At 53.7% G+C, this 27,774-nt stretch overlaps 7 protein-coding genes across 8 annotated transcripts; 4 read left to right on the top strand and 3 right to left on the bottom strand.

The window, feature by feature from the left end:
- Positions 1-1,411: 1,411 nt before the first annotated feature.
- LOC126324506 (uncharacterized) lies at positions 1,412-4,000 on the top strand. Of its 2 annotated transcripts, none has more exons than XM_049995008.1 (4): positions 1,412-2,995; positions 3,123-3,194; positions 3,346-3,566; positions 3,630-4,000. In XM_049995008.1, exons 1-4 carry the CDS (start codon positions 2,827-2,829, stop codon positions 3,792-3,794), a joined length of 627 nt encoding a protein of 208 aa, XP_049850965.1. In that variant the 5' UTR covers positions 1,412-2,826; the 3' UTR covers positions 3,795-4,000. The 2 variants fall into 2 exon arrangements, with proteins under 2 accessions (XP_049850965.1, XP_049850966.1); XM_049995009.1 differs by having other exon boundaries at positions 3,638-3,711.
- A 685-nt stretch (positions 4,001-4,685) lies between these two features.
- Positions 4,686-18,054, top strand: LOC126324489 (dynein heavy chain, cytoplasmic-like). Its single transcript, XM_049994981.1, has 3 exons — positions 4,686-13,808; positions 13,911-17,018; positions 17,935-18,054. The coding sequence occupies exons 1-3, from the start codon at positions 4,686-4,688 to the stop codon at positions 18,052-18,054; spliced, it is 12,351 nt and encodes a 4,116-aa protein (XP_049850938.1).
- A 19-nt stretch (positions 18,055-18,073) lies between these two features.
- Positions 18,074-19,165, bottom strand: LOC126324531 (uncharacterized). The gene is made up of 2 exons (XM_049995039.1): positions 19,017-19,165; positions 18,074-18,957 (listed from the first exon to the last, which is right to left on the bottom strand). The coding sequence occupies exons 1-2, from the start codon at positions 19,051-19,053 to the stop codon at positions 18,305-18,307; spliced, it is 690 nt and encodes a 229-aa protein (XP_049850996.1). The 5' UTR covers positions 19,054-19,165; the 3' UTR covers positions 18,074-18,304.
- A 123-nt stretch (positions 19,166-19,288) lies between these two features.
- Positions 19,289-20,988, bottom strand: LOC126324530 (uncharacterized). The gene is made up of 4 exons (XM_049995038.1): positions 20,836-20,988; positions 20,586-20,716; positions 20,441-20,523; positions 19,289-20,354 (listed from the first exon to the last, which is right to left on the bottom strand). Exons 1-4 carry the CDS (start codon positions 20,941-20,943, stop codon positions 19,714-19,716), a joined length of 963 nt encoding a protein of 320 aa, XP_049850995.1. The 5' UTR covers positions 20,944-20,988; the 3' UTR covers positions 19,289-19,713.
- Positions 20,989-21,028: 40 nt separating this feature from the next.
- Positions 21,029-23,987, top strand: LOC126324526 (uncharacterized). The gene is made up of 4 exons (XM_049995033.1): positions 21,029-21,337; positions 21,493-21,547; positions 21,622-21,687; positions 21,757-23,987. Exons 1-4 carry the CDS (start codon positions 21,216-21,218, stop codon positions 23,833-23,835), a joined length of 2,322 nt encoding a protein of 773 aa, XP_049850990.1. The 5' UTR covers positions 21,029-21,215; the 3' UTR covers positions 23,836-23,987.
- Positions 23,988-24,033: 46 nt separating this feature from the next.
- LOC126324529 (nucleoporin Nup37-like) lies at positions 24,034-25,348 on the top strand. The gene is made up of 3 exons (XM_049995037.1): positions 24,034-24,172; positions 24,259-24,329; positions 24,388-25,348. The coding sequence occupies exons 1-3, from the start codon at positions 24,129-24,131 to the stop codon at positions 25,323-25,325; spliced, it is 1,053 nt and encodes a 350-aa protein (XP_049850994.1). The 5' UTR covers positions 24,034-24,128; the 3' UTR covers positions 25,326-25,348.
- On the bottom strand, positions 25,339-27,572 carry LOC126324527 (uncharacterized). The gene is made up of 2 exons (XM_049995034.1): positions 27,300-27,572; positions 25,339-27,225 (listed from the first exon to the last, which is right to left on the bottom strand). Exons 1-2 carry the CDS (start codon positions 27,528-27,530, stop codon positions 25,399-25,401), a joined length of 2,058 nt encoding a protein of 685 aa, XP_049850991.1. The 5' UTR covers positions 27,531-27,572; the 3' UTR covers positions 25,339-25,398.
- Positions 27,573-27,774: the final 202 nt, after the last annotated feature.

Below are 27,774 nucleotides of genomic sequence, written 5' to 3'. Positions count from 1 at the left end.
GTCCTCGAGAGGCGGCGTGAATTGCGCCCTCTCTATATAGAGAGAGTACAGTATATGTGTGTGTGATGCAAAACGGCTGTTTTTTTTTTCGGTATGTCGTTGGATCCTCCGAGGCCCGGTCGTTTGAGTAGGTCGCTGCGCGACTGGACGGATGTTATGAAGAGGTGGCGGCTTGCGTACGGCGCGGGACGTGCGTGCGAGGAGGCCGCAAGGCTGCTCGCAGAGATGCAGGGAGACATGGCATGGATGTTGAAGGTACGCTGCGGAGAGTGTTGGAGGCGGTCTCTCTGAGTCGTGCCGTGTGAGACGCGTGAGCGGCGCTTGGACATAGAGGCGTTCAGTTGATTTTTTTTAGGTTCAGAAGGCGTCGAGTGCATAGCATTGACACATTTTCTGGAATGCGCGCGCTTATAGGAAATGGACGGGAGCACCGTGCTGTCACTGACAAGTCGGCATCCAGATTTAGGAGAGTTCTTGGCGTTGGCGGCGGACACGAGCAATCTGCGGGCGTCGATTCGATCGAGCAAGCTGCTGGTGAGGATGATCTTCTTTGTCTTATTTGGCCCGAGAGGGGACGGGCATTTAAGCGTTGAGTTGCGAAATCAAAAGTATGCGGAGGCGTTTTGGTGGGGGGTGGCACGACTGGAGAAGTTAAGAGCAGATCCTCTGGAGTCTGGGTCTCGGGGGCGGTGTGGGCAGCATGGAGAGAGGAACATGGTTTGCGACTTGGGCGTATCGAGAACCAGAGTGAACAGTGCGCTAGCAGACGTCTTGTATAGATCTGCAATAGAAAAATTAGAGAAATTGGAGAATTTGAGTTGGCAGAATTGGAGCTCGAAATCTGCATCATTATATATACGAACAATAAGATCGGTATCACTCAAATGTGCTATCATGTTAGATAATGGTGCAAAGGCGAGAGAACTGGTGGACAAGTTACTCTCGTCGACGGTAAGGGAGAGATTGTCTAATTTTGAGATGAATACAACAAACAAAATCAGAACGCGTTCAAAACCCTCCCCTAACCAGATCGAGATAAACGCTCATGACAGAGCATTATTTTCTGATCAAAGTGAACCTTTTCTCTCTTCTATCAATCCAGAATTTAGCAATATTCCGACAATTCACAATACTGCCATCAAAAATTGCGAACTGGTTCAACCTTGCGGCCACTACAGCCAGACTGACCCCTCTGAATGCGTCTGCGAGCTTTCCCATGCGTTCATTGACCGCATATGGAGCTCCAATCAATTAACCACATCTTTGTTCTCGTCTCTCTCCGTTTCTGCTAGAGCGGCTCTCTTGTTTCGATGTCCTCGAGCGCTGAATCATGAAATCACCCGACTGCTCAAGCAAATTTTATCACGGTCGTGCGCTCCTCGCATCGAATTGCAGCAGATTCTGACCCCGTGGATCCAGTCCTGTTTGCTCTACCCCTCGATATGGTTCACCTGGATTTCGGTCTTAGCGGCTTTGCTGATCCGCGTTCCTCATATCTTGTGTCGCAGAACAATTGACTGCTCCGGTCAGATATTAGAGCGCTTGGTCGTCAAAAATGCCCATGAAAACACCCCAACACTTTCATTAATTCTTTTCTTTCCTCCGACCCTGGCAGATTTGGTCCGCATATACTCACAAAATCCCTCTCACTTTATCCAATATGAGCATCTCAACGCGTGCATAGATCGAATTTCTGCCTATCGGCACTCTTCACCATCTTCCTCTCGTCCAGCCACCGTGAATCCAACCATCCTGTGGCTTGTATCTCTCTGCTTCTCCAAATGGATTCATAAAGCCGAAGCTCTTCTAGCTCAACTCTGCATCTCTTCGTCTTCCCCTCTTCTGCACGGCGATGCCTTCCATGCAATACACTACCTCACTTGGGTCTATCATCCCTTCGATCAACGAGAACGCTCTAGCATTGCCGTCGAATTCACTTCTATGCTTCAAACTGTCTCCGAACTTCTAATGTTCGCGACCAATCCCGCCACCCATCCGAAGATCAAACCCCTCACCACTCAACTTCTTTCACGCGGGCGTATTTATCAAAGACTCCTCCTTGCCTGTCTCCACGTCCGATTTCACTGGGACATTTTGTTCTCTATTTTGGACTTTCTGGAAAACCCTCTCAACCTCTCCTCAAATCGCGTCGCGTCTCCAATGCCATCTAACTGTACCGAACCGACTCCTTTTCTCCAAATGGAACTCCTCATCGATACTCTATCCGTCGTCGAGCTTGCCTGCCTTCATCCGTCCCCTATGGATCCTATGTCTCTCGCCAATGCCATTGATAGACTCTCTCGCATCTCTCTATACATCCCCTCTCCTGCCAACAAGGACCTTCTCCAGCGATTGCAACTTCTGTCACAACCTCTCAAATATAACGTTCACGCCTGGCAGCGTCTCGAATCCAGTCTTCAACGTCTAGAAACAAATTCAAAAACTTGAGAAAATATAATATCTCTTTTTGAAATCTGCAAAAAAAAGCTCCTCTCTCTTCCTCTTCGATACTTCCCTCAGTCTTCTTCAAAATACCCTTCTTGGGAAACCAAACGCTCTTTCCCCCCTTTCGGCCCTTGTCGCACTCTCTCACGCCTCATCTGGCGCTCAGTATATCGTGCGCCTCTCTATCTACACCATTGCCCTCCCTTCTTCTGTCTCGAGCACTCGTCCCTCCTCCCCCTCCCCAAAGCCCAGAGCGCCTGCTACGATCCCCCTTCCCAGTTACAACTTCATCCAACTTTGGCTCTTGCAAAATATCGAACACTTTTTGCGAAATAATTTCAGTATCCCTAAACTCTTCGCGAGTCTATTACGTTCGCAGAAATGACCGAGCCCGGCGAAGAGTTCACTTCCGCCACGACGAAAGACAACGGTAAAAAAAACAGCATCATCGTCAAAATAGCTCTCATAGGTGACTCAGCCATCGGCAAGACCTCGCTGATGGTAAAGTACGTGGAAAACAAATTCGATGAAGATTACATCCAAACTCTAGGTACGGACATACTGCAATTCAGAGTATATAAGCACGCGTGTAATTTTGACTACTCCATGTGTCGCACAACGCCTTCTCGACTTAGACATATACATTTGCTCCTTTCGCACATTGTGACACAATAAAGGTATCAACTTCATGGAAAAAAGCGTTCGAGTCAGAAACGCCTCGATCACCTTCAGCGTGTGGGATTTGGGAGGTACGAAGCATCTATATAGTTGAGTATTCTCGTCTCTATAAACATTTTTTGAATCGCAGAATTTGTCAACTTGAGAACTTTTTCTCTCTCAATTCATTAGAAGCAAAACGCAAAATTCGATGTCTTCTTACTCAACACATTGGTATTTAAGGCCAACGAGAGTTCGTGAACATGCTCCCGCTAGTCTGCAATGAGGCGGCTGCCATACTATTCATGTTCGATCTCACCAGAAAGGTGACCCTAAATTCGATCAAAGAATGGTACAGACAAGCTAGAGGATTCAATAAGTTTGCGATCCCATTCTTGGTGGGAACTAAGTTCGATGCGTTCAAAGAACTTTCCATAAAAGAACAAGAGGAGATTACCATTCAGGTACGCCAAAAAAGCAGTTTTTTGACAGGCGAACACTTCAAAGTGACACGTTTTCGAAAAAAGGCGCGCAGATACGCCAAGCTCATGCGAGGTCCGCTTTTGTACTGCTCGTCTAAGGAGAACATCAATATTTCAAAGATTTTCAAGGTCGTGCTAGCCAAGTGCTTTGACTTGAATTGTAATGTTCCACGAGTCAGTACAATTGGGGATGTCATCTTCGAGTATTGAGGTTACATTTTCTTGGCGCTTCCAACAGAGTAAAGTTGGAGAGATAGCTACACTCGCCTTACGATACGGTACGATAGCGTCGCGGGAAAGATGCCAAAGAAATAAATGAGGGCATTGCGTTGCGCGAGGCAGAAAAAGATTAGACTTTTTTTTGTATAGAGGAAGCTGCAACACAAAAGAATAAAGCTAATTAGAGCATTGTTTCATCCGGTCCTCTTTGTAATTTGCGAATTTTTTTTTGACAGTGGTCAGATTGCACAGAAAAGGAGGACGCAGAGTTAAAGCAAGTTTGTGTAATGTGTAGAGAGGCGTGCGGGAAATAGTGGCCAGTGGTGACTTAATTTTCCTATTTTTGAATCGTGATGCGTAAGGCTCTCGGTTATGTGTATGTGTTAGTTGATTTGAATTCACTTTTTGTCGAGATCTTCGAGGATTCCCCTCCTTCGGCCGGCTCATTCTTTAGTGGGCCTTCGTCGATCAAGCAATGTGTGCATACCCTCTACCAGGTGATGGGGGAGGGCAGTCAGGAGGTGAGAGCACGTTGCCCCTCATGCAATTCATACAACGGATTGGCTCGACGTTGTTATGTATGTCTGAGATGGACGCTGGTGAATGGCAGTTGGGGGAAGCGGTCAATAGAACTCTAGTCCAATTCCAGAAAGACCACCGTGAGTTAGTGCTCTTCATACAAAGGACCAAGTTTGGCGAACAGGACGAGGTAGAAGGGGTGACATCGTGTATGTTGAGGAGAGAGTCCTGTGGATGCGTTCGTGTCTCGTACAAGCTTATGAAGTGATGTGTGTGTTGTAGATGTGTTATATCGAGCGTGCGAGAAAGTGTGTTTAATGTTGCATTTGCGTTTTTGACCCAGGCGCACGCGAGACAGCGCGCATGCGCATTGAGTTAAGGGTGGAATCATTGAATGAGTTTGGAGCTACTGTGGCGTTGGTGAAGAAGGCGGAGGGCGTTCTTGACAACTCGCGTTCAATTGCGTCGCAAGTGCACGTGATGGGCGTATCGGAGGGCCCGTATTTTGAGGCGTTGTATGCGTTGGTGAAGCATTGTATGAATCCCTGTTGGAAGTTTTTTATGTCTGGAGGGGGGGCAAGAGAATCGGAGAAATCAGTGAATCTGCGGACGAAGGCGGTGAGTTTGAAGATGTCGGAGTTGGAAGTGTCCTTATTTAATTGCAAAAACGATGTGAGGATACCGAGAGTGGTGTTGTCGATTCATCCTTCTGTGCCTTCGTTGAGGCGGAAGAGCGCCTCGGAGGGGCTAGATCGGGCGTTGTCGCAGTTGGAGAGCGATACGGCCAAGTTTTTGAACGAGTTGCAATTTGGAGTCAACACATGGATTAAAGACATTCAGAGGGTGACGAAGTTGGAGAGGGTGGAAGCGATGCCGACCGATTCGAACACGATGCAGGAGATTCGGTTTTGGCTCGATCTGGAATCAGAGCTATCGAACCTGTCTCGACAGCTGCACAACGAGAACGCCCAGTTTACATTAAATGTTTTGAGGCAATGCAAGCGCTTTCACGCTACCGCCAGTTTCGATACTGACACGATTGGTTTGAGGCGTGCTTTGGAGTGCGCTCAGAACTATAAGGGTTTTATGAAGGAGTTTCCTATCGACGGCTTGTTGACGGCTTCTGACCTCCACGAATTGGGATCGGCTTTGAGAGCGGTCTTCGACCATTTGAAGAAGAGCAAGCACTCTGGATACCCAATTCCTCGATATTTGAGGCTTGTGGAGGCGATTGGACGAGATTTCTTCGGACGCATGGCTGAGTTATTAAAGCGAAGGCGTCTGATGGATCTGAGCTACGCTGAGTTCGAGGAGGTGTTCGCGGAGGCGCAGCATCTGTTTGGCGCATGGGACGAACAATTCGCCAAGTTTCGCGAGCTATTACGCGAATGGGGGCGCGGAAGGCGTCAAGGGGAGGAGAGCTCCTTTTTACTCGCCAACGTCTCCAATCGCGCACTCGAGGATAGAATTTATCTGTTGCGAGCATTTAGGGGTTGCCACGAGCAATTCACGTTTGTCTTTGAGAAGATACTCCTACCTGAGTTCGATCCCGACGTTTTCGAGGGAGAGAGGGCGAAACTGAGCGAGGTCTACGAACTTGCTCGTCATTGCGATCCTTTATCGTTTGACATCGAAGAGCGCGAATCCTGGTCGAAGTGCATGAATCAGTGCAATTCTGCGTTCGATGAAATTGAGCTCGTCGTGGTGAGATATTTGAAGCTTGGTCTAGAATCTGCGAGGACGCTCGAAGAGATGCTTCAGGCACTCGGTCGATTCAAGCCGCTTTTCTTTCGTCCGAACGTTCGCATTGCGGTACGCGAGTACCACACCCACCTTCTGGGATATGTCTCGGACGAGATCCGGAGGCTGTATGAGAGATTCAAGCGCGGATACCCTGGCTCCGAAGATGCCGCCGTGAGCTCGGCGCGAGGAATTCCGCCGGTTTCTGGCTCCATCATCTGGACGCGCCAAATTGAGCGGAGGCTGAAGAATCGCGTGAAAAATGCCGGAGACGCCCTCTGCGATTTGGACGCCGAAGGGAAAAAGCTTAGAGAAGATTACGAGCGTTTTCTTCAAAAGTTGGACACCGATTCGATCTTTCAAAATTGGCTGCAGGAAGTTGAAAATTACAAATACAATTTTGCTGATCAGGTCTTGAAAGTGGTGAAGAAGGGACCTGTCTTTTGCTTGAGCGTCAATTTTCCTCCACAACTTACCGAGATATACAGAGAGGCTCAAATCTTGCAAACACTCGGCTATCGCATTCCATTCAGCGTTTCTCTTCTGTCCAGCGGCGCCAGGCAGCTTCATCCCTTCGCCCTGCGCCTTCGCGAATCCGTTCAGTTCTTTGAACAGCTGAGTCGCTCGATATCCCCGGAAGCCTCGTCGGACGTCTCCCCTCTCCTCGATCGATACAAGAAGGGCGTGCAGACGTGTCTGATCGAGACGCTCTCTTCTCGGTGGATAGACGTGGAGGCGCTCGCTTCTTGCGCGTCTCGCCTGAGCGAGTCCATCTGCCTCTACGCCGAGAAGACGAAGTACGTACTTCGGCTGTGGGAGTCCATCAGGGCGCAGTTGCTTGAACTCGCGAAGTGCAAATTCGAACGCGAGCAATTCAATCTGATCCTCCAACGGGTCCAAGCCTCGATTGACGAGCTGAGCTTGTCCGGATATGCCAATCTGGGGCACTGGGTCGGACGGATCGAGCGAATTGTCGAATCGACGCTCACCGAACGGCTCGAGGACGCCGTCCGAACCTGGACCAGCGCCTTCGACAGTCTGTCTCTCGGGGATTCGCGTCTCTCTATTACAGAAAGCAAGTCGGCAGTTTCGGCTGAGCCATCGAATGAGCAGAGGATCCGCACTCCGAAGTATCTCAGATCCTCAGACAATTTCAGCGCCTCCCAAGCGACGACGGCCGTGCATGACCAACAGCTATCGATCGCCTCGGCCGCGCACGAGCTCGTCGTTCGAGGCAATTCCGTCTTGCTTCAGCCCCCTCTGGAACAGGACCGTCTCTTTTTTCTCTCTCAGTTTGACGGTTGGATTTCTGCCGTCACACGTATTCAGTGCATCCACTATGGCGCGGAACCCCTCTCTCCTGATGAGGGGCCTCGCGACTTTCGGCGACTGCTTCGCAGAATGTCTCCCGGCGTTCTGTCAAGCGCCTACAAGGCTATAGAGCGGCCGATCTCTCTGGCTCAGCGATACTTTCGAACCACCTGGCTTCAATACCAGGACCTCTGGGACGCCGAGTCGTCCGCCCCGGTCAGTTCTCGGATTGCGTCCCTCAGCGAGACGTGGCCTTTTCGGGCGTGGCGTCAGCTTCTCTCGGACGCCGAAGAGTTTTTTGGGACCGCCCTCAACGAAGCCGACGGGGCCAAATCAAGTTTTGGACCGATTCTGATCAACTGCGGCCAGGCGCGCGCCGACATCGGCGAGAAGTGTTCCGACTGGCTCAGACGCGTCTCTCATGGCTACGAGCTCTGCTTACAGAGAGAGATGTCGTCTCTCTATCGAGACGTCTCGTCCTATTTTTCCGAGCTGTCGGCTTCGTCTGCGCCGATGCCACCTCGGTCGGCGCTGTCTCGCCGGGCCGAGTTCGTCCGCAAGGTGCGGGAGGCGGCCGACGTGTTGTCCGAGCGGTCGCGAGAGTTGGAGGAGTTCTCGGCCGGACAGTCTCTGTTGTCCGACCGCGGACACGCCCTTCCGCCTGGATGGCTAGATTTCAGCGTCTTGGAGGCAGAGTGGCAAAAGCTGAGCGAGCTCGTGGCTTCGCTGAGTCCGCGCGCAGATTCTGTGGCCCGCGAGGTACAGAGAGAGGCGCTCGAGAGGCTGCGCTCCCTGGACGGCCGCGTGTCCGAGTGCCGGCGGGATTGGGGCTACGAATCGCTCCTGGAGAGCGAAGGGGGGTCCGTTGGGTCTGAGGAGGAGCAAGTCGCCTTCTACGAGAGACGCCTATCTGAAATGTCGGACGAGGCCGCCGAGTTGGGACGCGCGCTCGAACTGCTGCGCTTCAATGTCGAGGCGGCGGAGGGGGACGTCTCGGTGAATAGAACCTTGGAAGACTTGGCCGCTCTGGAAAGCGGGTGGAGGACGCTTGTCTGCCTTTGGGGGCACCTGAACGACCTCCGACAGACGCGCTGGTCGGACGTCGACCCGGCCGATCTTCGAGCCCGCCTGGAGGGCCTAAGGGGGGATCTGGAGCGCGCTTTGGGATGCGGAGAGAGCGGAGAAAGGGGGCTGCGTTCTCCGTCCGGATTGGACGTGGTTTTGGACCAAGTGTCGAGGTGTTTGAAATTGCAGGAAACGGTGGTCGACTTGAAGTCTGAGGCGCTGCGAGAGCGTCATTGGAAGCGCATATGGGAGGGACCTTGTCGGCGCGCTTCGCTTCGAAGCGGGGGTCCTCTAACGCTGGGGGATGTGTGGGATTCCGAATTCGAGTCAAGCGAGTTGAAGTCGATCGTGAGACAGGCCCAGGGCGAGCTCGCGCTGGAGAGATTCATTGAGTCGGTGAAGGGCTATTGGAGCGCTCGTCGGTTTGAGTTTGTGGAGCGCCGGCGGGGGGTGCTGATCCATCGGTGGAACGAGTTGTTCGCGAGGCTCGAGGAGCATTTGAGTGGGATTGACGCGATGAAAGTTTCCCCTTACTTTGAGTCTTTCGAAGTAGAGGCGTTGAATTGGGAAGAGCGCCTCGGCCGCGCGCAGTCGCTGTTGGATACGTGGGTCGACGTACAGCGTCAGTGGACCTACTTGGAATCCATATTTTTCGGCGGAGCGGGGAAGGCGGGCGGTTCTCTGATGCGCGAGTCCGCCGCGTTCGGCGAGGTGGACTCGGAGTTTCGGGCGTTGATGGAGCGCACGAAGAGGTCCTCCTTGGTGATGGAGGTGATGGAGTTCGAGGGCCTGCGACAGACGTTAGAGCGGCTGTCCGAGCGTCTGAGGCAGACGCAAAAGTCGCTGAGCGAATATTTGGAAACTTGGAGGACGTCTTTCCCTCGGTTTTATTTTCTCGGCGACGAGGATTTGCTGGACGTCCTCGGGAGTAGGGAGTGCGCCCAGAGGAAGATCAGGAAGATGTTTCCGGGCGTATCGGAGCTGGTGGTCGAGGGGGAAGAGGTGAGGGGGATGGTGTCGGTAGAGGGCGAGTTGGTCGTGTACAGGAATCCCGTGTCGGTCTTCCCGAGGAGAGATGACACCATGGAGACGTGGCTGAACGCGTTGAGTTTAGAGATCAAGTCGAGTTTGGCTCAACAGCTGCTGGACGCGGCTCGAGGCGTGAGGGCGTGGATGTACGTTACGGACACATCGGGCGATACGAACGCAACGGCGGAGTGCGTAAAATGGGCGTCTTCGTACGCTACCCAGATCGTGCTGTTGTGCGTGCAACTGAGGTGGACTGAGTTGACTGAGAGGGCGCTGGAGGGTGCCGAATGCGAGCGGTGGTCGCTAGAGGTCCAGTTGGAAAAGAGCGAAGAGGTCATTTACGGCCTGGCGTCCGCGATTCCGTGTCAGATTGATTCCGTGCAAAGGAGGAAGCTCGAGCAGTTGATGGCCGAGCTGGTTCGCCAGCTCTCCGTAACGCGACGTTTGTCTCGAGGCGCCAGGGGCTTCGAGTGGCAAAGGCAGATGAGGTTCTACTTGGATCCCCGCGCGTCGGTGGTTGATTTGAAGGGGCTGTTGACGATAAGAATGGCGGACACTTGTTTTGAGTACGGATTTGAGTACGCAGGAGCCACGGAGAGTCTGATTCGAACGCCCTTGACGGACCGGTGCTTTGTGGCGCTCACTCAGGCCATTCAGAGTCGCATGGGCGGGAGTCCTTATGGCTCCGCCGGGACGGGGAAGACGGAGACGGTGAAGGCGCTTGGGCGTCAGTTGGGACGCTTGGTGTTGGTGTTTTGTTGCGATCGGTCGTTTGATTCCAAGGCGATGACGCGCATCTTCGCCGGGCTGGCCATGTGCGGAGCTTGGGGCTGCTTCGACGAGTTCAACCGTTTAGAAGAAGTCATTTTGTCGGACACGTCCCAGCAGATTCAAGCGCTCCAGCTTGCTTTGAAGGAGGGCCGAGCGGCGGTGGACTTGCCGGGCCGCCGAGGGTGCGTTCTGAACCCGGAAATGGCCGTTTTTGTCACCATGAATCCCGGATACGCTGGCCGTTCCAACCTTCCCGACAATTTGAAGCAGCTTTTCCGGGGGGTCGCTATGGTGAAGCCGGACTACGAGCCGATTGCTCGGGTTACGCTTTACACGCGCGGGTTTAGGACGGCCGAGCGTTTGGCGGCACGGATAGTGCTTTTGTTCGATCTGTGCCGCAAGCAACTCTCCGACCGGAATCATTACGATTTTGGCCTGCGCGCGCTGAAGGGCGTGCTGAGCGTGGCGGGGGAGCGCCGACGCGACAGCCTGGCGCGTCCTTTTGCGTCGGGGTCGCCCGAGGGCGCTGGGACGCGAAGGCTCGGCGTCGGGGGGGTCGAGGGCGGGCCGGAGGAGCGCCGTTTGGAGGAGGCGTTGCTTGCACAGAGCGTCTACGATGCGATTGTGCCGAAGTTGGTGAGCCGCGACTTGCCGCTTTTCGAGCGGTTGGTCGCCCAGACTTTTTCGGCGTTTGAGCTTTGCGAGAGCGAGCAATCGGACTTGCGACGCGAAGTCGACGAGGTGTGCAGGGAGAGGCACTTGGTGAGTTCTCCGAGCTGGAGGTCCAAGGTGTTTCAAGTGCATCGCCTGCAATCCTTGCACCGAGGCCTGATTTTGATGGGGCCGTCCGGATCCGGGAAGACGACGGCCTGGTCCGTGCTGGCCGAGGCGGTCGGGCGCTTGGAGGGGCGCGAAAAGAAGGTGGGCAGTAAGACGCACGTCTTTGATCCCAAGGCGGTCACCCAGGAGGAGCTTTTCGGGGTGCTGGATCCGGTTACTCGAGAATGGACGGACGGCTTATTCACGGGCCTGCTACGCAGGGTGGCGGGAGAAGAGGGCGACGAGCGTCATTGGATTGTGTTTGATGGAGACGTGGACCCTAGGTGGGTCGAGAACTTGAACTCGTTACTTGACGACAACCGGGAGCTCACGTTGCCGAACGGAGAGCGCTTGCCGCTACTTGATCGCGTATGCGTGCTTTTCGAAGTGGACGGCTTGGAGCATGCGACGCTGGCGACGGTGTCTCGCTGCGGCATAGTGTGGTTTGATGAGGACACGGTGACGAGTCGCATGGAGTTGAAGCGGTACGTTTCGGAGCTTCGGTTGGGCCTACCTCGCGAGTGTCGCTGGGGCGCAGCCAAGAAGTCGGTTCGCGAAGAAGACGGAGCGGGGGTGTTCCTGGAGGGAGTGGCGGACGCGCTGGAGCCGCAATTTGAAGAGGGTGGTCTGGTGGAGCGAGCTCTGAGCTATGCCCGTGACAGGTGGCACGTGATGGCGTTCACGAGATGCGGAGCGTTGTCGGCCGCACTTTCTTTGATAAGTCAGGGGATTTTGCTGGCTTGGGGGGTTCGCGGTTCTTGGAACGCCTCGCCCGCCGAATGGAGGCGCAAGTATTTGGAGAACTGGGTGGTTTATTCGCTGTTATGGGGGATAGGCGCCTCGATGAGTTTATCGTGTCTGGAGGAATACTCGGACTTTTTGCAAGCGACGAGCGGCGTGTCGTGTGCGCTCGGGAGCCTTTTGAATGGCTTCGTCGACGCGACAGACGGCGAGTGGCACTCGTGGTCGGAGAGGTTGTCCGGCGCGCGCGGCGAGGAGCTCGCTGGTCAGATGATTCCCACGGTTGAGACGGTTCGCCGAGCGTCTGTGATTGAGCACCGGCTGAGGGAACACCGTCCTTTGGTGCTTTGCGGTCCGCCCGGGTCGGGGAAGACGATGCAAATGGAGGAGACGTTGAAGGGCTTGGGCGAGTACGAAATGGTGACCGTCGGTTTCGGCGGAGCGACGACTGCCCAGACGTTGGTGAAGGTCCTTGAGCAGCATTGCGAGTACCGTCCGTCTGTTTTGGGCGGGTGGAAGTTGGCGCCGAGGTGTTTGGGGAAGTGGCTCGTGGTGTTCTGCGACGAGATGAACTTGCCGAGTCGGGACGAGTATGGAACGCAGCGAGTGATTGCGTTCATAAGGCAACTGGTGGAGCGCGGACGTTTTTGGGGAGGGCCCGAGAAGCGCTCGTGGGTTGAATTGGAGAGGATTCAATTTGTTGGCGCGTGCAATCCCTCGACCGACGTGGGACGCGTTCCGCTGAGTCGGCGTTTTTTGAAGCACGCTCTTGTCATTTACGTGGACGAGCCGTCGAAGGGCTCCCTTTTGCGCATCTACGGAGCGTTCAATCGCGCGGCGCTCGAGCTCGCGCCGCAGCTGAGCTCGTCCGAGGACAGCGTGACGAGGGGGATGGTCGAGTTTTACTTGTCGTGCAAGAAGCGGTTTGCGTCGAGTTTGCACACACATTATGTGTATTCACCTCGGGAGTTGACGCGCTGGTCGATGTCGATGCGGGAGGCGCTGTCTAGGTGGCGGGGCGCCGCGAAGGTTGAGGCGTTGGCGCGTCTATGGGCTTACAAGGCGCTGCGTTTGTTCCAAGACCGTTTGGTGGCGAAGGAGGAGAGGGACTGGATGGATGAGGAGTTGGACGCGACGGTGCGGCGCCATTTTCTCGGGGCGGACTGCGAGGTCGTTCTCGAGAGGCCGATTTTGTTCAGCGACTGGCTGACGGGTCGGTACGAATCCGTGAGTGGAGAGCGGCTGGAGGCGCACTGCAAGGAGCGAATGCCGGCGTTTTGCGAGGAGGAGTGCTGCTCGCCTTTGGTGCTTTTTGGCGAGGCGCTGGACCACATTCTTCGAATTGACCAGGCGTTGAGGCAGCCGGGGGAGCACATGCTGTTAGTGGGCGTGCCGGCGTCGGGGAAGACGATGGCGACGCGGTTTGCGGCGTGGCTTGGCGGCTTGGAGGTGATTGCGATCAAGGCGAAGAGGGCGTGTCAGGAGGAGGGGTTTGAGGAGGACTTGAAGCTCGCGATGACGCGCGCCGGAATTTGCGAGAAGAGGGTTTGCCTTGTCATAGACGACAGTCAGGTGCCAGGAACGAAGTTTTTGGAGAAGATTAACGCGTTGCTGACGAGCGGAGAGGTCCCTGGGCTGTTCGAGGGGGACAGTTTGGCGCGTTTGGTTCGCGAGTTGAGAGAGGACGTCATGAAGAAGGAGCCGTTGTTGCGTCCGTCGGACGCGGAGCTCTTTGAGCGATTTACTTGTCGAGTTTATCGAAATTTGCACGTGATTTTCACGATAAGTTTTTCGACGGAGGAGGCCTTTCGAGCTCAGGTGTTGGTTTCGCCCGCGCTGTTGAGCCGCTGCGTGATCGACTGGTTTGGGCGGTGGTCTCAGGAGTCGCTGTTTCGAGTCGTGGAGGAGTTGGCGTCGGAGAGCCTCCGCTGCTTGGACGGAGCTCGCCGACGCTCGGTCGTCTCCTGCATGGTGTCGGTTCACACGGAGGTTGAGGGAGCGGGAGGCCGGGCGAGCGGGGTCTCGGACGGGGGGTCGGCGGGCGACGCGCGGGCTCGGGTGACGTTGCGAGACTATTTGGACTTTGCGCGTCAATTCGGCGTGTTGACGAAGGAGAAGAGGCTTGAGCTGGAAAAGCGGGAACAGCACTTGTCGGTTGGTTTGAGTCGCCTGCTGGAGGCGGAGGAGCGAGTGAAGGCGCTGCAGGGGAGTTTGGACGAGAAGGGGATGCAGTTGGTGGAGAAGCAGAGAGAGGCGGATCAGAAGTTAGAGGTGATTTTGAGCGACCAGAAGGAGGCCGAGTGCAGGCACGAGGAGCTGAGGTGCATCCGGAAGAGGCTGGCGGAGCAGAGGGAAGACATTCTTTCTCGCCAGAGCGACGCAGAGAGCGAATTGGGTCGAGTGGAGCCGGCGTTGGCGGAGGCGCAGAGGTCGGTGGGGCAGATAAAGAAGAAGCATCTGGAAGAGGTGCGTGGGTTCAATCACCCGCCGGAGTTGGTTCGACAGGTGATGGAGGCGGTTTTGTGGTTATTGAAGGGGAAGAAGTTGGATTGGGCGTCGATTCGGCGCGCGTTGCAAGACCAGACTTTTATTTCCAGCGTGTTGGAATTCAAGCCGGATTCCATTGCGAGCAAGCTGAGGAGCGACATTGCGGGCGAGTATTTGTCTGACGAGAGGTTCACGTACGAGTCGGTCAATCGCGCGTCTCGGGCGTGCGGCCCGCTGGTGAAATGGATTTACGCCCAGCTGGCGTATGCGGGCATATTGGAAAAGGTGAATCCGTTGCGACAGAAGATCGAGCAGTTGGAGGAGGAGACGAGGGTGGTGGAGGCGGACGTGTTGGAGCACAACAGACGAATTGAGGGTTTAGAGGAGAGCATTGGCAGGTACAAGAAAGAGTATGAGGTGTTGATATCTCAGAGCGAAGGGATCAAAAGCGAGATTTCGACGGTGCGGGAGAAGTTGGACAGGAGCGTTTTGCTGATTGCTAAGCTGTCTCAGGAGAGAGAGAGTTGGGAGAGCGAGTTGGACCAGGTCAGCCGTCGAGCCTCGACGGTTGTAGGCGATTCGTTGCTGTCGGCTGCGTTTTTGGCCTATTTGGGCGCGTTCGGTCATGGCGCGAGAGTTGAGTTGCTCGGTCGTTGGCGTGGCCGGATTGAGAGTGAAGGGATTGGTTTGAGCGAGTCGGAGGGCGTGATTGAATGGCTATCGAGTTCCGACGAGAGGTTGGGGTGGCAGGCCCAGAGACTTCCTCCCGGCGACCATTGCGTTGAGAACGCGATCATTTTGAAGCGTTCGATTAGGTGTCCGCTGATTTTGGATCCGTCTGGTCAGGGAGTGGAGTTCGTGTTGAGCAGTCGCCGCGGAGAGCAGGAGGTGCTGAAGTGTTCTCGGTCCGACGCCGCGTTCGAGAGGGTGTTAGAAAACGCGCTGAGGTTTGGTCTGTGTCTGTTGGTGACAGACGTGGATTGCGTGGATTGGGTGTTGGGTTCCGTATTGAACAGAGAGTACCGCGCGGTGGGTGGGGGCAGGATGGTCGTGAGCGTAGGGGACCGAGAGGTGGATTTGAGTCCGGCGTTTTCGATGGTGTTGTCAACTCGGAAGAGTTCTGTGGAGGCGCTGACGTCTGACCTGTGTTCAAGAGCGACGGTGGTGAATTTCGCGGTGACGGCCGAGTCTCTGGAATCGCAGTGCATGGATATGGCTTTGAGGAGCGAGTATCCGGAGTTGCATCGTCGACGCGGCGAGTCGGTGCGTCTGCAATACGAATGTCGCGCGGGTCTTGAGCGATTGAAGGTGTCTCTGTTGAACGCGCTCAATCGGGCGGAGGGGGGCTTGCTGGACGATCCGGAGGTGCTGGATACGCTGGAGGCGACTAAGAGAGAGGCGGAGAGCCTGACGTCGAGGGTCGGAGACGTGGAAGTGACGATTAAGAAGATTGAAGAGGTATCTAGTCGATACAAGTTTTTGGCGTCGTCCGCAGCCAGGATTTACTTTGCTTTGCAAAGGATGAGTTGGATTCACTTCTTGTATTGGTTTTCGCTCGGCCAGTTCTTGGAAACGGTGCAAGAGGCGTTGCTGGCAGAGAGAGAGGCCTCGCCGGAGGCGAGAGAAAGGCGCCTGTTTTCGGTGGTGTACACACGGGTGTCAGAGAGTCTTCTGTACAAGGATCGCGCGTCTTTGGCGCTGAAGTTGGTGCAGATTCGACTGAGCGGGACGTCGGAAGAGCTTGACAATGGAGAGTTTTGTTGGTTGGCCGAGATGAGAGGCGCGGCGGCTAGGCCCGATCGAAGCGCGACAAGACAGGATACGGCCGCCTTGTTGGGTTTGGACGACGCCCGGATGGACCGGTTTGAAGAGTTTCTGTCTCTGAACGAGGAGAGACGGGGTCGGTTGGAGAAACACATTCGACAGGATTCGGAGGCTTGGAGGCGTTTCTTGGCATCTCCGACGGCGGATGCCGAGATTCCGACCGGGTGGAGAGACGAAGCGAGGTCCGTTCGCTCCGCATTTGAGGACGTGCTCATCTTCAAGGCGCTTCGTCTCGACCGCGTCACGACGGGGATCGAGATTCTAGCGGAAATGGTGTTTGGCGATCGGCTCTCTCTGAGCGACGCGTGCGGGGTTGAAAGAAGCTGCGAGCACTCCAGGGTGATCCAGGGAGTTTTGGACAGTCGACGTCCGGCGATGCTGTGCTCGAGTGCCGGACTGGATGCGGGATCGATGATGGACGAATTGGCCCTCCGGAAAAATCCGGACGGATATTTATCAATTGCAGTTGGATCTCGGGACAGCTTGGACCAGATCGATCGCTTTATAGATCGCTTTGCTTCTACGGGCGGTTGGATTCACATCAAGAATGTCCATTTGGCGCCATCGTCGTGGTTGAGCCGTTTGGAAAAGAGGACCCACTCGCTTCGAGCACACGAAAAGTTCAAGTTGTTCCTTTCCAGCGAGATAAGTCCGAACCTTCCACCCGAGCTGCTGCGACAGTTCCGAGTTGCGATATTGGAATCTATGCCGGGGCTCAGAGCGAGTCTCGTTCAGACGCTGTTGGACATTTCTCCGGAGCGCATGAATGCTCCTCCGGTTGAAAGGGCGAGGCTTTATTTTTTGCTGGCATGGACGCACGCGGTCTTTCAAGAAAGGTTGAATTACACACCTTACGGCTGGAGCAAGCCGCTCGGGTTTAGCCGCGCCGACAAGCTAGGAGCCCTCGACGTAATTGACCGGTGGGTCGAAAAGGGACATTCGATTGGGAGCGACTCATTTATTTGCGCCATTCTAGAGATTATCGGAGAGTCCATATACGGAGGTAGAATCGACAACGAATTTGACCAAAGACTCATGAACGGGCTTTTGAATAGGCTGTTTTCTTCGTTTTACCAAAGTTGCGATGGCGACATGTTCCCGTCGGATGTGCCCAGACTTGCTTCGACGCATTCAGAATTCCTTCAATGGGCCCGCCGATTTCCAGAACGCGGGCACTGGCTGGGTCTGTCTGCTCAGGTCGAACTCCTCGCGTCTCAAAGACATGCCACCCGCACTTTCAAAAACATCCGAATCATGCAGCAGTCCTGTGCCAGTCAGCAATCGCACGCATACGGTTTGGAGCGTGGCAATCAGGAATCCGGAACGGGAGCTGCGGTGGGCGTTTCTTCGATCCGGACATCTCAGTACGACCGCCTCTTTCGAGAGGATTGCCGTGTCTGGTCCCAGATGTTGCCGTCCCTCGATTCGATCGCCGACCTTCTGAACCGCGATTCCCAGCCCTCAGACCTGCCATCCACGCTTTATTTCGAGCGAGAGATCAAAACAGGCGTCCAACTGCTGCGCATCGTCCTCGAAGACTTAGACCGATGGACGTCTGCGCACGATGAAGACACGTTTAATTCATCATGGACGCTGGGCCGTGTTCCCCTATCTTGGCAACTCTACGATGTAGAAGAGAAGACGAGCATTCATCTGTGGATCTCTGATTTCTCTTCTCGACTCGAGCAACTTCGTCATCTCCGAACGTGTCTGTTCACTGAAAACCGAACGTGTTGGCTCGGCGGCTTATTCCATCCGGACGCATTCTTGACTCTCACCAGATATCTCGCAGCTCGCGAACTCGAATGCGACCTTCACGCTTTAGAGCTTGACATGTCACCAATATCCGCCTCCGCACCCCAAGCGCCCGCGTATAGCTTCATCCTTCGCGCACTCCAACTCCAAGGATGCTCATGGAATTGGCAACGTGGGCACCTCGAAATGACCGGACAAGCCACCTCCGAACTGCCAGACACGCTCTGCAGTTGGACGGCTTCTTTCCCCGAAAAACCCCACTCGATCGAAATCCCGGTCTATCAAAATGACTCCAGGAAAAAGCACCTCCTGACGGTCCGTTTACCCGCAGACCCCCAATCCGATCTCCTCGCTTACCGGCTCCAAGGAACTGCCATCATCGCCAGCAAGGTATAAAAAAAAAAATCTTCTGCCCGTCTTTATTCCGTACACAGATACATTCAGCTATACTCTTTGCCGCTCGTTTCTAACGCGCCGGACCTCAGCTGGTCCCCATAAACCAGGATCTGGAACGTAATTACGCCGTTCAAGATTGAATTGATCCACGCGGCTGCCAGCAACAGGCCGACGTCAGAGAGTTCTTGAACCGTCGTGAATACTCTCGCCACCGACCCCAAAAAGCTGAGTCCGAAAGTCGTCAACGCGAGTTTTCCCGTGCTTTTCAACCTATAATTATTCGTCACCTGCGCCAACTTGCTCGATGCAAAAATGACAATCGATCCGGCCTCCAAGATGCTCATAACGCTCGCGGGCACGCAACCCCCGATTATCAAAACCACGGCCGCCAACAACGAAGAAAAGCATGCCCAAAACCGCGCCGAAAACCCCGTCGTATAACGATACAAAAATGCCAAGATGACAAAATCTTGTACCATCAAAAAAAGGTTTTCTCCCCATGTAGAAAATGGAAGTTGAAGATGGTAGTTGTAACCGAAATTGACCAAGTATCCCAGCGATTCCAAATAGAACATCGCAAACGATATACCGGCCACCGAGCGAGCCTTCCAAATAACAAAAATTTGGGGCAACTTGACGATGGAGGAACCCAGCACCACTCCATATCCAACCAGTTTACTGAGCATCCGAAAAAGTCCTGACAACCTTTCGTTAGCCCTCTGCTCGAAAGGTTCCTCTTTTTTTGGAAGCACGTACCGTCGTACCCAGTCACAGAAAGAGCAAATTTTTCCATCGCGCCTCAAATTTCAGCCGGATCTCTTATTTTCTCGACGAGTCGCGGTGCAAACCTCTTTGCTTCCGACTCTTCTCTCCTCACAAGACGCTGGCGAAAAAAAAATAAATTTCTGTCAAATTGGCAGACACGTACGTCCGTCGCACACGCAGATTTATCGAACGCACCACAAAGGTTTACACGAAGCAAGGAGTGACGCGACCTGAGTTGCAGGCGGGCGCGCGACGCAGAAGTTGAAGCAGTTTCTCGCGCTAGAAGGTTTTTCCTGAGCGCTCGCGAACGGCATCCGACCTACGTGCCCCTCTAGACGGAAGATCGAACTCTATCTCTCAAACGGTCCTGGGAACCAGATGCGTGCAGAGAAGGTGCGGCGTGTTAAAAAGGAGGCGTTGCGCGTTTGAATTTTTATGTACGCTTTTGACCGTTCTCTTTTGATGAGCACCAGAAACGTCAGTTATCGAATAACGCCCCTCAGATTGGCTCCGGTATGGCGGGCGCACCCAATTGCCCAGACGCGCATGCTGAGGCGCGAGGGTCCCACAGCAAGGGCTCTTCCGGGCGCGAGGCAGCCGCGACCGGTTTTTATTGAACGAAGAGTCGAATGCGCAGACAAAGAAACGAGGGCTTTTATTCGACGGTGCGTTATATACAGAGTGTGTATTACATGAAGGTGTTCAGAGATCGGACGTATATTTTATCTGGCGGGTGGTCTTTTTCGCCTTCTTCGAAAGTGTAGCTGGATGCAATGGCTAGGTAGGCACCATCCGAAGAGAAGTCGACAGAGGATATAGAAATTGGATATTTTCTGAGTTGAGCGAGTCTTTTCTTATGCTTGCCATCCCATATGCATACATGTCCGTCCCCGCCCCCTGTTGCAAATGTGCCTTGAATAGGGTGATATGCGATGGTGTTGACAGGATATGCGTAATCGATACCATCTATGTTGACTCTATGGCACTTGAAGATGTATTTTTTTGCCTGAACTTCTGAGCTTGGGTCGATGTACTCCATGGCAACTCGCCCTTCCGTGGAGCTGAGGACGTATCCATCGCCATCTGGAAACGCGCGAACACAGCGGGTTTGGTATTTTAGCGACGACTCTCTTCTTTGGACGGGTTCGTTCATATGACGCAGGTCCCATATCCAGACATGTCTTGCGGCGGTGCCCACGATAATGTAATTGCCGGTCAAATCCATGGCGTAGACTCGCTCGGGCTGTTGGTAGCACCCGACTTGGCGGTCTTGAGATCTGGGATCCCAGACTCGCAGGGTGAGGTCCCATCCGCCGGAGAGCAGGGCGTCTGTCGGGGTGGAGAGGGGGGTCAGAGAGAAGAAGGTACATACATGGGGATATATACACGTGGTACGTATACGGCATAGAACGTACTAGAGGTTGGATCCCACACGAGGGAGCGAACGGGTTCGTTGTGCGATCCAAGTGGGATTTCCGTCCCGCCGGCGACGTCGAACCTTTTTTTGGGTTAGTAGGCGTCGCTCTATGGACGAAGTGGAGACGATTAAAAAAAACATACATGATGATCCCACGGTCGATACCTGCGCTGAACAGGTGAAGGTTATCTGAGAAGCAACAGTCGAGCACGGAAGCTTTATGGTTGTACTTCAATCGTAGGCTGTTATGTAGGGTATCGTAGATTCGCACGCTCTACCGGAAGACGAAGAATTTTTTCGCGTTAATAGTTTCTTTGTGGAGAATTTTGAGTTAGGGGAGAACGCGACACGGGGTCAATGAGGTGCGCACAGGTTAGAACTTGAGCGACGAACCGTATCCCATGAAGAGGCTAAGAGGAGGTTGTCTTGCGGCAAAAAGGTGATCTTAGTTATACCGTCTTCGGGGGGCTGGTTGAGTTCTATGTCTAGGGCGGGTTGCATGGTGAAAATGCTTGCGTATAGAATGAGACGCTCGCGAAAGAGAACAACTATGGGACGGGCTTGGAAAATTAATCGAAGCGTTAAAATTGCGTGATTTTTTGAGATTGTGTACAGTTGATATTTTAATATCAGAGTGCGAACTTCCGGAAGGTGATTAGACGACGTCTGACTGTCTGCTTGCCCAGTGTGGTTTTAAGCTCGTTTGCATATTTTTCAGGAGTTGGAGTGCTAGCAGAGGGCTGCTTAGGATTTAGTGAATTCTGAGGTGCGAGATGGCCGGGGAGAATGCGCCAGAATTTGGAGGGATGTTGTTGAAGGGTTGCATCGAAGGGAGCAGAACGAAGAGGAACATGGCTGAGGAGGGAGTGGATGGTCAAGACGATGGGTTGGCGAAGTACGTTGAGTGAATGACAAAGATCTGGTGAGACTGAGTTGAGAAGTTGGTAAAGAGGGGATAGGCGGTGTCAGAGGTGAGGGGCGTTTGTCGGTGCTAAGGTCTGAACGCGGTGGACGTTATAAGATAGGTGTCTAAAAAAAAATTTTTTCAAGGTGTATAACGGTCGGCAGTGGTCAGGACATCAGCGCCAGCGACGGAGAATATGAAGTACGCGGAGGGGCACTGCGCCATTTTATTGTCTTAACAGAGAGGGCTTACGAGGTTGAACGTGCGGACGGAAGAGGACGGATTGGGGAGCGAGTAAGAAGAGAAAGTTTAGTCGAACGGAAGACGAGAGGATATTAGAGGTATATTGAGTCGTTATTGTGCATATTGTATATGGTTTCGTATTGCTGAGGCGTTTTTTTTTTGAAAAGGGGATAAACAAGTACGGGAGGGCGTGGACGAGGATTAGCGAGTTGTTGGAGGGGAGGACGCCGACGCAGGTGCGAGACAGGTTTAGAAGGATAAAGGAGAGAGGGAACCTGTCGTTGAGTACGAGTTTGAACGAATCGTGTTCCGAGCCGTTGAGTCCAGTGAAGGGCAGGAAGGCGGGTGAGGGGGAGCAGGTTGAGAGGAAGTTGAGGGGACAGAAGGGGATTGAGGTTTGGATTCAGAAGAATGCTGGCAGTGGAGGAGCGGCGGATTCGGCGCTGCAGGCAGGAGGAGGGGTTAAGATGCCGTTTTCGTCCAAGGACGCGAGTGACGAGGAAGGTGGGTTGTCTTGTGACAGAAGGTGCGCAAGAGGGGACCAGGATTTGGATACGATGGGCGATTTGAGCAGACAGTTGCAGAATCAGGACGTGTTGTTGGGTGAGATAGAAAGGCTGGAGCAGGAGTTGGAGAGGAAGGAGCAGATGTGGGCGAGGAGGGAGCAGGAGATGAGGGAGCAAGAGTGTTTGTACAGGGAAAGGGTATTTGGCGAGGTGTGCAAGTTGTTGAGAAGCTTTGAGAGCAAGCATCGCGTGTTCGTGAGGGAGTTGTTGGCAGAGAGGGCGATGAGGTTTGGGATAGTGGTCGGAGAAGAGCAGCGCTATACGATGGGGGGGACTCATTTTAGACTAAAGTTGAAGTCGGAGCAGCTGGAGGAAGAAAAGGCGGCATTGGAAAGGGCCAAGAGGAACGTACAGAAGAGAAAAAATCAATTGGCTCTGAATGGAACTGCGAGCGAAAAGGCGTCTCCTACCGGCTGGGATTGCGAGTCATCGCAGGTCGCGGCAGAAGAGATGGAGAATATTTTATTGCAGGAACAAGTTCTGAAGTTGCGGGGGATCGCTTTGAAGAACATGGAGATGAACATTTCGAGGGAGCTTGAGCTATTAGAAATAAAAACGACTCTTCACCTGAAGGAATTTAGAAGAATTCAAGAAGAAAACGCCTCTAGTTGGAACCACTTCCCGGTTTTAAATGGTCGGTATCTTATATTGAGTTTATTGGGAAAAGGCGGGTTCTCAGAAGTCTATCACGCGTACGACCTATGCGAGTTTCGAGAGGTTGCTTGCAAGATCCACCAGCTCAACGGGAACTGGCCGCTGGAAAAAAAGAGCAACTATATACGTCATTCTAAGAGAGAGTGCGACATTCACAAGACGTTGGTGCACCCCAGAGTGGTTCGTTTGTATGATTACTTCGAAGTCGACAAAAATACGTTTTGCGTCATTATGCAATATTGCAAAAACGGAGATTTAGATTTATATTTGAAACAGCACCGGATGCTGTCTGAAGGCGAGGCGCGCATTCTCGCGTACCAAATCGTCGAAGGACTGAAATATTTGGCGACTAGAAAGCAAAAAATCATTCATTACGATTTAAAACCCGCGAACATTCTCTTCGACGAAGACGGATACATCAAGATTGCCGACTTTGGTCTGTCCAAAATCATGGACACAAACTCGGACGCCATCGAACTCACATCTCAAGGGGCGGGCACGTACTGGTACTTGCCTCCCGAATGCTTCGCGGGAAAAAACCCACACATCTCCAGCAAAGTGGACGTTTGGAGTACGGGCGTCATTGTCTATCAAATGCTATTTGGGTGCAAACCGTTCGGAAATGGGTTGATCCAAAAAGCAATATGCGAGCAAAGTATGATCCATTCTAATATACAAGTTGTTTTTCCAGAAAAATTAGCTAAAGGAATTTCTGGAGAAGCCAAAGCTTTTCTTCAACGTTGTCTTACGCCATTGGAATCCGAACGTCCAGACGTCACCTCACTGAGCTCGGATCCGTGGCTTTACATTCACTGCATTCAAAGAAAAGCAGGATGTCCGAAAGCGGCAGGCAGCGCCGCTGTATTGGATAAATCAAGACAACGCCCGCCTGACATTCATCCCGACGAAAAGGCGCCTTCGTGCGCGCCTATAAATAACCCTCCCATTCACATACGTGCTTCTCTCGGCCCTTCTGGACTTCTGACCAGCGGTGGCACCATTCCTGGACCCGGCGTCAAAAAATGACCGCTTCTTCTCTAGCCGACTGTGCCTGTCTACAAAAAAAAACGGACCTGAACCCGCACCCGATCAAAACGCCGCTCGTTAGGCAAGAACTAGCGTGTCTCTCACGAAGAGAATACTTGGCCCACCCCTCTAAAAAAAAAAACTTCTAAATTTTTCTTTTTTTTTTTTTTTCCTGCCAAACGCACTCGGTACGGACGATGCAGGCGACCGCGCGCCAGGGTTTTTCCCCGAATGTCTCACAGAGTCCCATTAAGACGCCCGCGTATGGGACTTCTCTTCGCTCGGCGTCTATCATGAGCCAGAAAAATGCGCCCATAACCACGGGAACGCTCGAAGTGTACGCGCGCGTCTCCCCGCAGACGCACGAAGCCCCTCGCTCGCCTGCGAGCCACGCGCCCCCTGCTGACCACTTCCGCAAAAAAGCGCGTCCTTCTCGATGCCCATCAGCGTGGAGTGTTCTCCGTTCGAAGCGAGTTTCCACCTGCTCGCATACGGTACGACTTTTTTTTTCTGACGCTTCTCAGAAGGGTGACTGATCGGCGATCGTTTTAGGCGTCGATTCGAGCGTGAACGTGCTGCGTAGAACCAGCGACGTACCGAGGCATGTGGCGCCCGATGACCGCCGGGGCCCTGGATGCGCGATAGAGTTGTTCCAATTCGACCGCGTGACGGGGTTTATCGCCCCGTCGCGCGTGCTTACCATGGCGTGGTCTCCTAGAACGATCTGTCCTATTTCCGACGCGGAAGAGTCTTCTGTGTCGACTAGGCTCGAATTGTGCGTTGCGTGTGACGACCGATTCGTTTATCATTACTGTGTGTCCGAAACGGGCAGAAAACAGGTTCAGCTACTTGAACAGCCTGAATACGTTAACGACATAGCGTTTCGTCCCGCTGAGTCCGAGGGCGGCGTTTGCTTCCACGTGGCGCTTGTGGGCGACCACCGAACTGCCCAGCTGTGGAATTTGGAAACCAAGCAGTTGGTCGACACCATCTTTCTCGGCTCTCCTGGAGTCTCGGTGAGGCTGAGCGCCCATGCGCCGAACACACTGTTTGTGGCCGAGCAATGTGGCGCCATCAAGTTTATCGACATTCGGTCGAAGGTGATACAGAATTCGGTCTTTGCGAAGGAGACGCCGCTGACAAGCGCCGATTGGAACACTCGAAACCCGAGCTGGTTCGGCGCCTCCGTTGGTCAGAAATGGGCCCTGTGGAATCTGGATCCGAGAATAGGCGTCCCGCACCACACCGCGTTTGGCCCGCCCAACTCCGCCTGCTCGAACCGTTTCAGATGGTCGTTAACGCATCAAAATTTGTTTTCAACCATCTGTGCGCCCTCGAACGTCAGCATCTGGGACTACAACCACCAATCTAAGAGGCTCTACGCGGCCCCTCAGGAGGCGCAGGCCATCGGAGGACTGTCCTGGATGCAGGACGCGGCGTGCCTGGTGGCGGGCGACAGCCGAAATTTGGCGTTCACGTTAATCGCTTGATAAAAAAAAAACTTTTTGAAAAATATATCAAGAATTTTCAAATTGTGTGTATAACGAAAGAATTTGGTTTCTTTCAAAATTCGGCGGTGGTAAGGATGGACAGAGCGCTTTCCAGCATCTGGACAACGCGCATGTATCGCTTCCTCTCTTCGGAGGTCTGGCTGGATTCGACGATTAGGTCGTCGACGAGTTCTTCCTTGTAGAGCGCTTCCATGAGCTGGATTTGCAGCTTTTCTTTGGACGCGTTTATGAGGAAGTGTGTGAGGATCTTTGGAATGCGGTCGCGCATGTTCTTGCTGACGATGTCGATGTACGAGCCGGCGAGGGACTTGAGGAGGTCCACCTGGAAGTGGGGCGGCTTGCTGTTGGAGCAGAGCTTGCCCGGTTTCAGGGTGGGGTTGCTTTGGTTGAACATGCGTTTCCAGAACGGCTTTTTGTTCTTCGACTCTTTGGAGTCTTGTCGGGGCTTCAGAAACAGGGAGGATTTGTTGACGGAAGGCTTGCGCTGCGAGTTGGGCGCGGTGCGGTCCGGGGAGTGTTCCGAGGACGCGGGGTCGGACTTCGCGGACTTGTCAGCAGAGGATGACGGGACGGGGTCGTTTATGTCGGAAGACAGGATGGGGTTGCCGGAGGAGAATTCCGGTCGGACGAAATCCGGGTGGTAGATGTTGATGTATTTTTTTTCCATGTTCAAGACGTCGTCGATCATGGACTTGGTGGGTTCCAGGAGTGTGTCCAGGAGGCATTGGTAGATGGCGTAGATGCGTTCTCGGACGGCGGGAAACCTCTCGAATTCCGGGAGTTGGATATCGCAGACGATGTTGTAGAGTTCGTGGTAGACGCTTTGAAGGCAGTCCATGATTGGCTCTCGCATGGAGTTGATGTAGGTCTTTACCAGGAACGAGAACGCGTAGTCTGAGAAGTAGATGTTTCCCCTGATGCCGGCAGAGTTGTAGATGATGTGTTCAATTTCTTGGTCTGTTATATGCTTGGAAGAGAGCATTTTGTCGAGATTGGCCTCGAGGTCTCTGGAGAAGATTTGGGCGAGCCTGGCGCCGCCGTAGAGCCCTCCCTGGAAGGAGTCCGGGATGTGGCCGTCGAGAGAGGCGGTGTACGAGTTGAAGAACTGGACGATGACGTCGAGGAGGATGATACCTCTGTTGCCGACGTCTATGGGCTTTCCGAAAGACCGCACTTTTTCCTGAGCGTTGTGGAGGTTGTTTTGAAGGAGCTGGATGGTTCTGGGGAGAGAATTGCTGATTTCCTTGAGGAAGACCTTGTTGAGGCGAGAAATTAAATAAGGATATCCGCATTTGTGTTTGATGGTGGAGTAGGCAGGATGTCGCGAGAAGAACTCTTGTTCGTGGTCCAGCGCATCGCGAATGTCTCTATTGGCGTTGATGTCTTGTTGTGACCGATTGACCACGCCCACGAATCCCAGTTTCAGGGGGTAGACCTTGCCGGTGAGGACCGGCATGGCGTCCGTCCCCTGGTCCATGAGGTCGAGCTTGGTGAGGACGCCTATGGTCCTGGAGCCGCTGGGGTCGACCTCTCTCGCGAGTTTGAGCGAATCGCTATTGGCCAAGTCGACGTTGGCGGGAGAAATGGCCAAAATGATGGTGCCAGAATTCGCGATGAACTTCATGACCAAGTCGCGAATCAGCACGTCTATGTTGTGCGGCTGATTGCCAATCGCCACCTTGGTCAAGCCGGGGAGGTCGACCATCGTCAAAGTGGGCACGTAGGGGCTGTAAATGCGCAAGTTGATGGGCTTGGAACTAATCGCCTTGTCGCCCTTTCCTCCAACGATGTGGTTGGTCTCCGCCTCTATCTCCCTCCGAATCTCCAAAAAATTTGTAAACTTCTTGTCCGGCAGGTGTAAAAACTCTCCCCACTCTGTCTGCGTCGCGCCCTTTCGTCAGCACATATATCCGTATACACTCACACACACACATATGTATAGAGAGCGCGTACGTCTCCTTCGCCACGCTTGAGGTTGATGAGTTGGAGTATGAGCGGACACCTCGTCACGATTCCGACGCCTCTCGGCAGAAAGTCTCTTCCCACGATCGACTCCAGGACCGAGCTCTTTCCGGAGCTTTGGCTCCCCACCACCACGATTTGGGGGAGATCTATGAAGCTGTCCTCCTCGGCCAGGGCTAGGGCATCTTGGATCTTGTTGATGACGGGGAGAATTTGCTGCATAGGACACCGAACGACGCCAACCGAGGCATACGAACAGACTACTAAAATACCGGAAAAAATTGGCAGAAATTTTAAAGATTGGTGATTTGTGCCAGATTCTGGTTTTCCGAGCTTTCAACATGGCAGAGGACCAGCGAGAAGGCGCGCGCCCGTTAGATGGCGCGCGCCAGGACCTGCTGCGCAGAGTGGCGAACGACCTCCTCCGATCCAAGCTGTGGGACCGCGCCACAGTCGTCCAGCTCGA

Source organism: Schistocerca gregaria, unplaced genomic scaffold, assembly GCF_023897955.1.
Source record: "Schistocerca gregaria isolate iqSchGreg1 unplaced genomic scaffold, iqSchGreg1.2 ptg000888l, whole genome shotgun sequence".
Lineage (NCBI taxonomy): Eukaryota > Metazoa > Arthropoda > Insecta > Orthoptera > Acrididae > Schistocerca > Schistocerca gregaria.
This window is presented reverse-complemented; position numbering and strand designations above follow the sequence as displayed.

Excerpts from the sequence above, each read along its gene's own strand:
- LOC126324506 (XM_049995008.1), top strand. The coding sequence starts at position 2,827 with ATGACCGAGCCCGGCGAAGAGTTCACTTCCGCCACGACGAAAGACAAC. Across the intron at positions 2,996-3,122 it reads AGATTACATCCAAACTCTAG|GTATCAACTTCATGGAAAAA; the intron begins GTACGGACATAC and ends GACACAATAAAG. Across the intron at positions 3,567-3,629 it reads AAGAGGAGATTACCATTCAG|GCGCGCAGATACGCCAAGCT; the intron begins GTACGCCAAAAA and ends TTTCGAAAAAAG.
- LOC126324489 (XM_049994981.1), top strand. The coding sequence starts at position 4,686 with ATGCGCATTGAGTTAAGGGTGGAATCATTGAATGAGTTTGGAGCTACT. Across the intron at positions 13,809-13,910 it reads TTGAGGGAGCGGGAGGCCGG|GAGAAGAGGCTTGAGCTGGA; the intron begins GCGAGCGGGGTC and ends GTGTTGACGAAG. Across the intron at positions 17,019-17,934 it reads ACAAGCTAGGAGCCCTCGAC|AGCTTGACATGTCACCAATA; the intron begins GTAATTGACCGG and ends TTCACGCTTTAG.
- LOC126324531 (XM_049995039.1), bottom strand. The coding sequence starts at position 19,053 with ATGGAAAAATTTGCTCTTTCTGTGACTGGGTACGACG. Across the intron at positions 18,958-19,016 it reads TTCTGTGACTGGGTACGACG|GACTTTTTCGGATGCTCAGT; the intron begins GTACGTGCTTCC and ends AAAGGTTGTCAG.
- LOC126324530 (XM_049995038.1), bottom strand. The coding sequence starts at position 20,943 with ATGCAACCCGCCCTAGACATAGAACTCAACCAGCCCCCCGAAGACGGT. Across the intron at positions 20,524-20,585 it reads ATCGACCGTGGGATCATCAT|GTTCGACGTCGCCGGCGGGA; the intron begins GTATGTTTTTTT and ends ACCCAAAAAAAG. Across the intron at positions 20,355-20,440 it reads CGTGTGGGATCCAACCTCTA|ACGCCCTGCTCTCCGGCGGA; the intron begins GTACGTTCTATG and ends CCACCCCGACAG.
- LOC126324526 (XM_049995033.1), top strand. The coding sequence starts at position 21,216 with ATGGCCGGGGAGAATGCGCCAGAATTTGGAGGGATGTTGTTGAAGGGT. Across the intron at positions 21,338-21,492 it reads CAAGACGATGGGTTGGCGAA|GTGTATAACGGTCGGCAGTG; the intron begins GTACGTTGAGTG and ends AATTTTTTCAAG. Across the intron at positions 21,548-21,621 it reads CCAGCGACGGAGAATATGAA|AGGACGGATTGGGGAGCGAG; the intron begins GTACGCGGAGGG and ends TGCGGACGGAAG.
- LOC126324529 (XM_049995037.1), top strand. The coding sequence starts at position 24,129 with ATGAGCCAGAAAAATGCGCCCATAACCACGGGAACGCTCGAAGT. Across the intron at positions 24,173-24,258 it reads ACCACGGGAACGCTCGAAGT|CGCGTCCTTCTCGATGCCCA; the intron begins GTACGCGCGCGT and ends TCCGCAAAAAAG. Across the intron at positions 24,330-24,387 it reads TTTCCACCTGCTCGCATACG|GCGTCGATTCGAGCGTGAAC; the intron begins GTACGACTTTTT and ends CGATCGTTTTAG.
- LOC126324527 (XM_049995034.1), bottom strand. The coding sequence starts at position 27,530 with ATGCAGCAAATTCTCCCCGTCATCAACAAGATCCAAGATGCCCTAGCC. Across the intron at positions 27,226-27,299 it reads TCAAGCGTGGCGAAGGAGAC|ACAGAGTGGGGAGAGTTTTT; the intron begins GTACGCGCTCTC and ends GGCGCGACGCAG.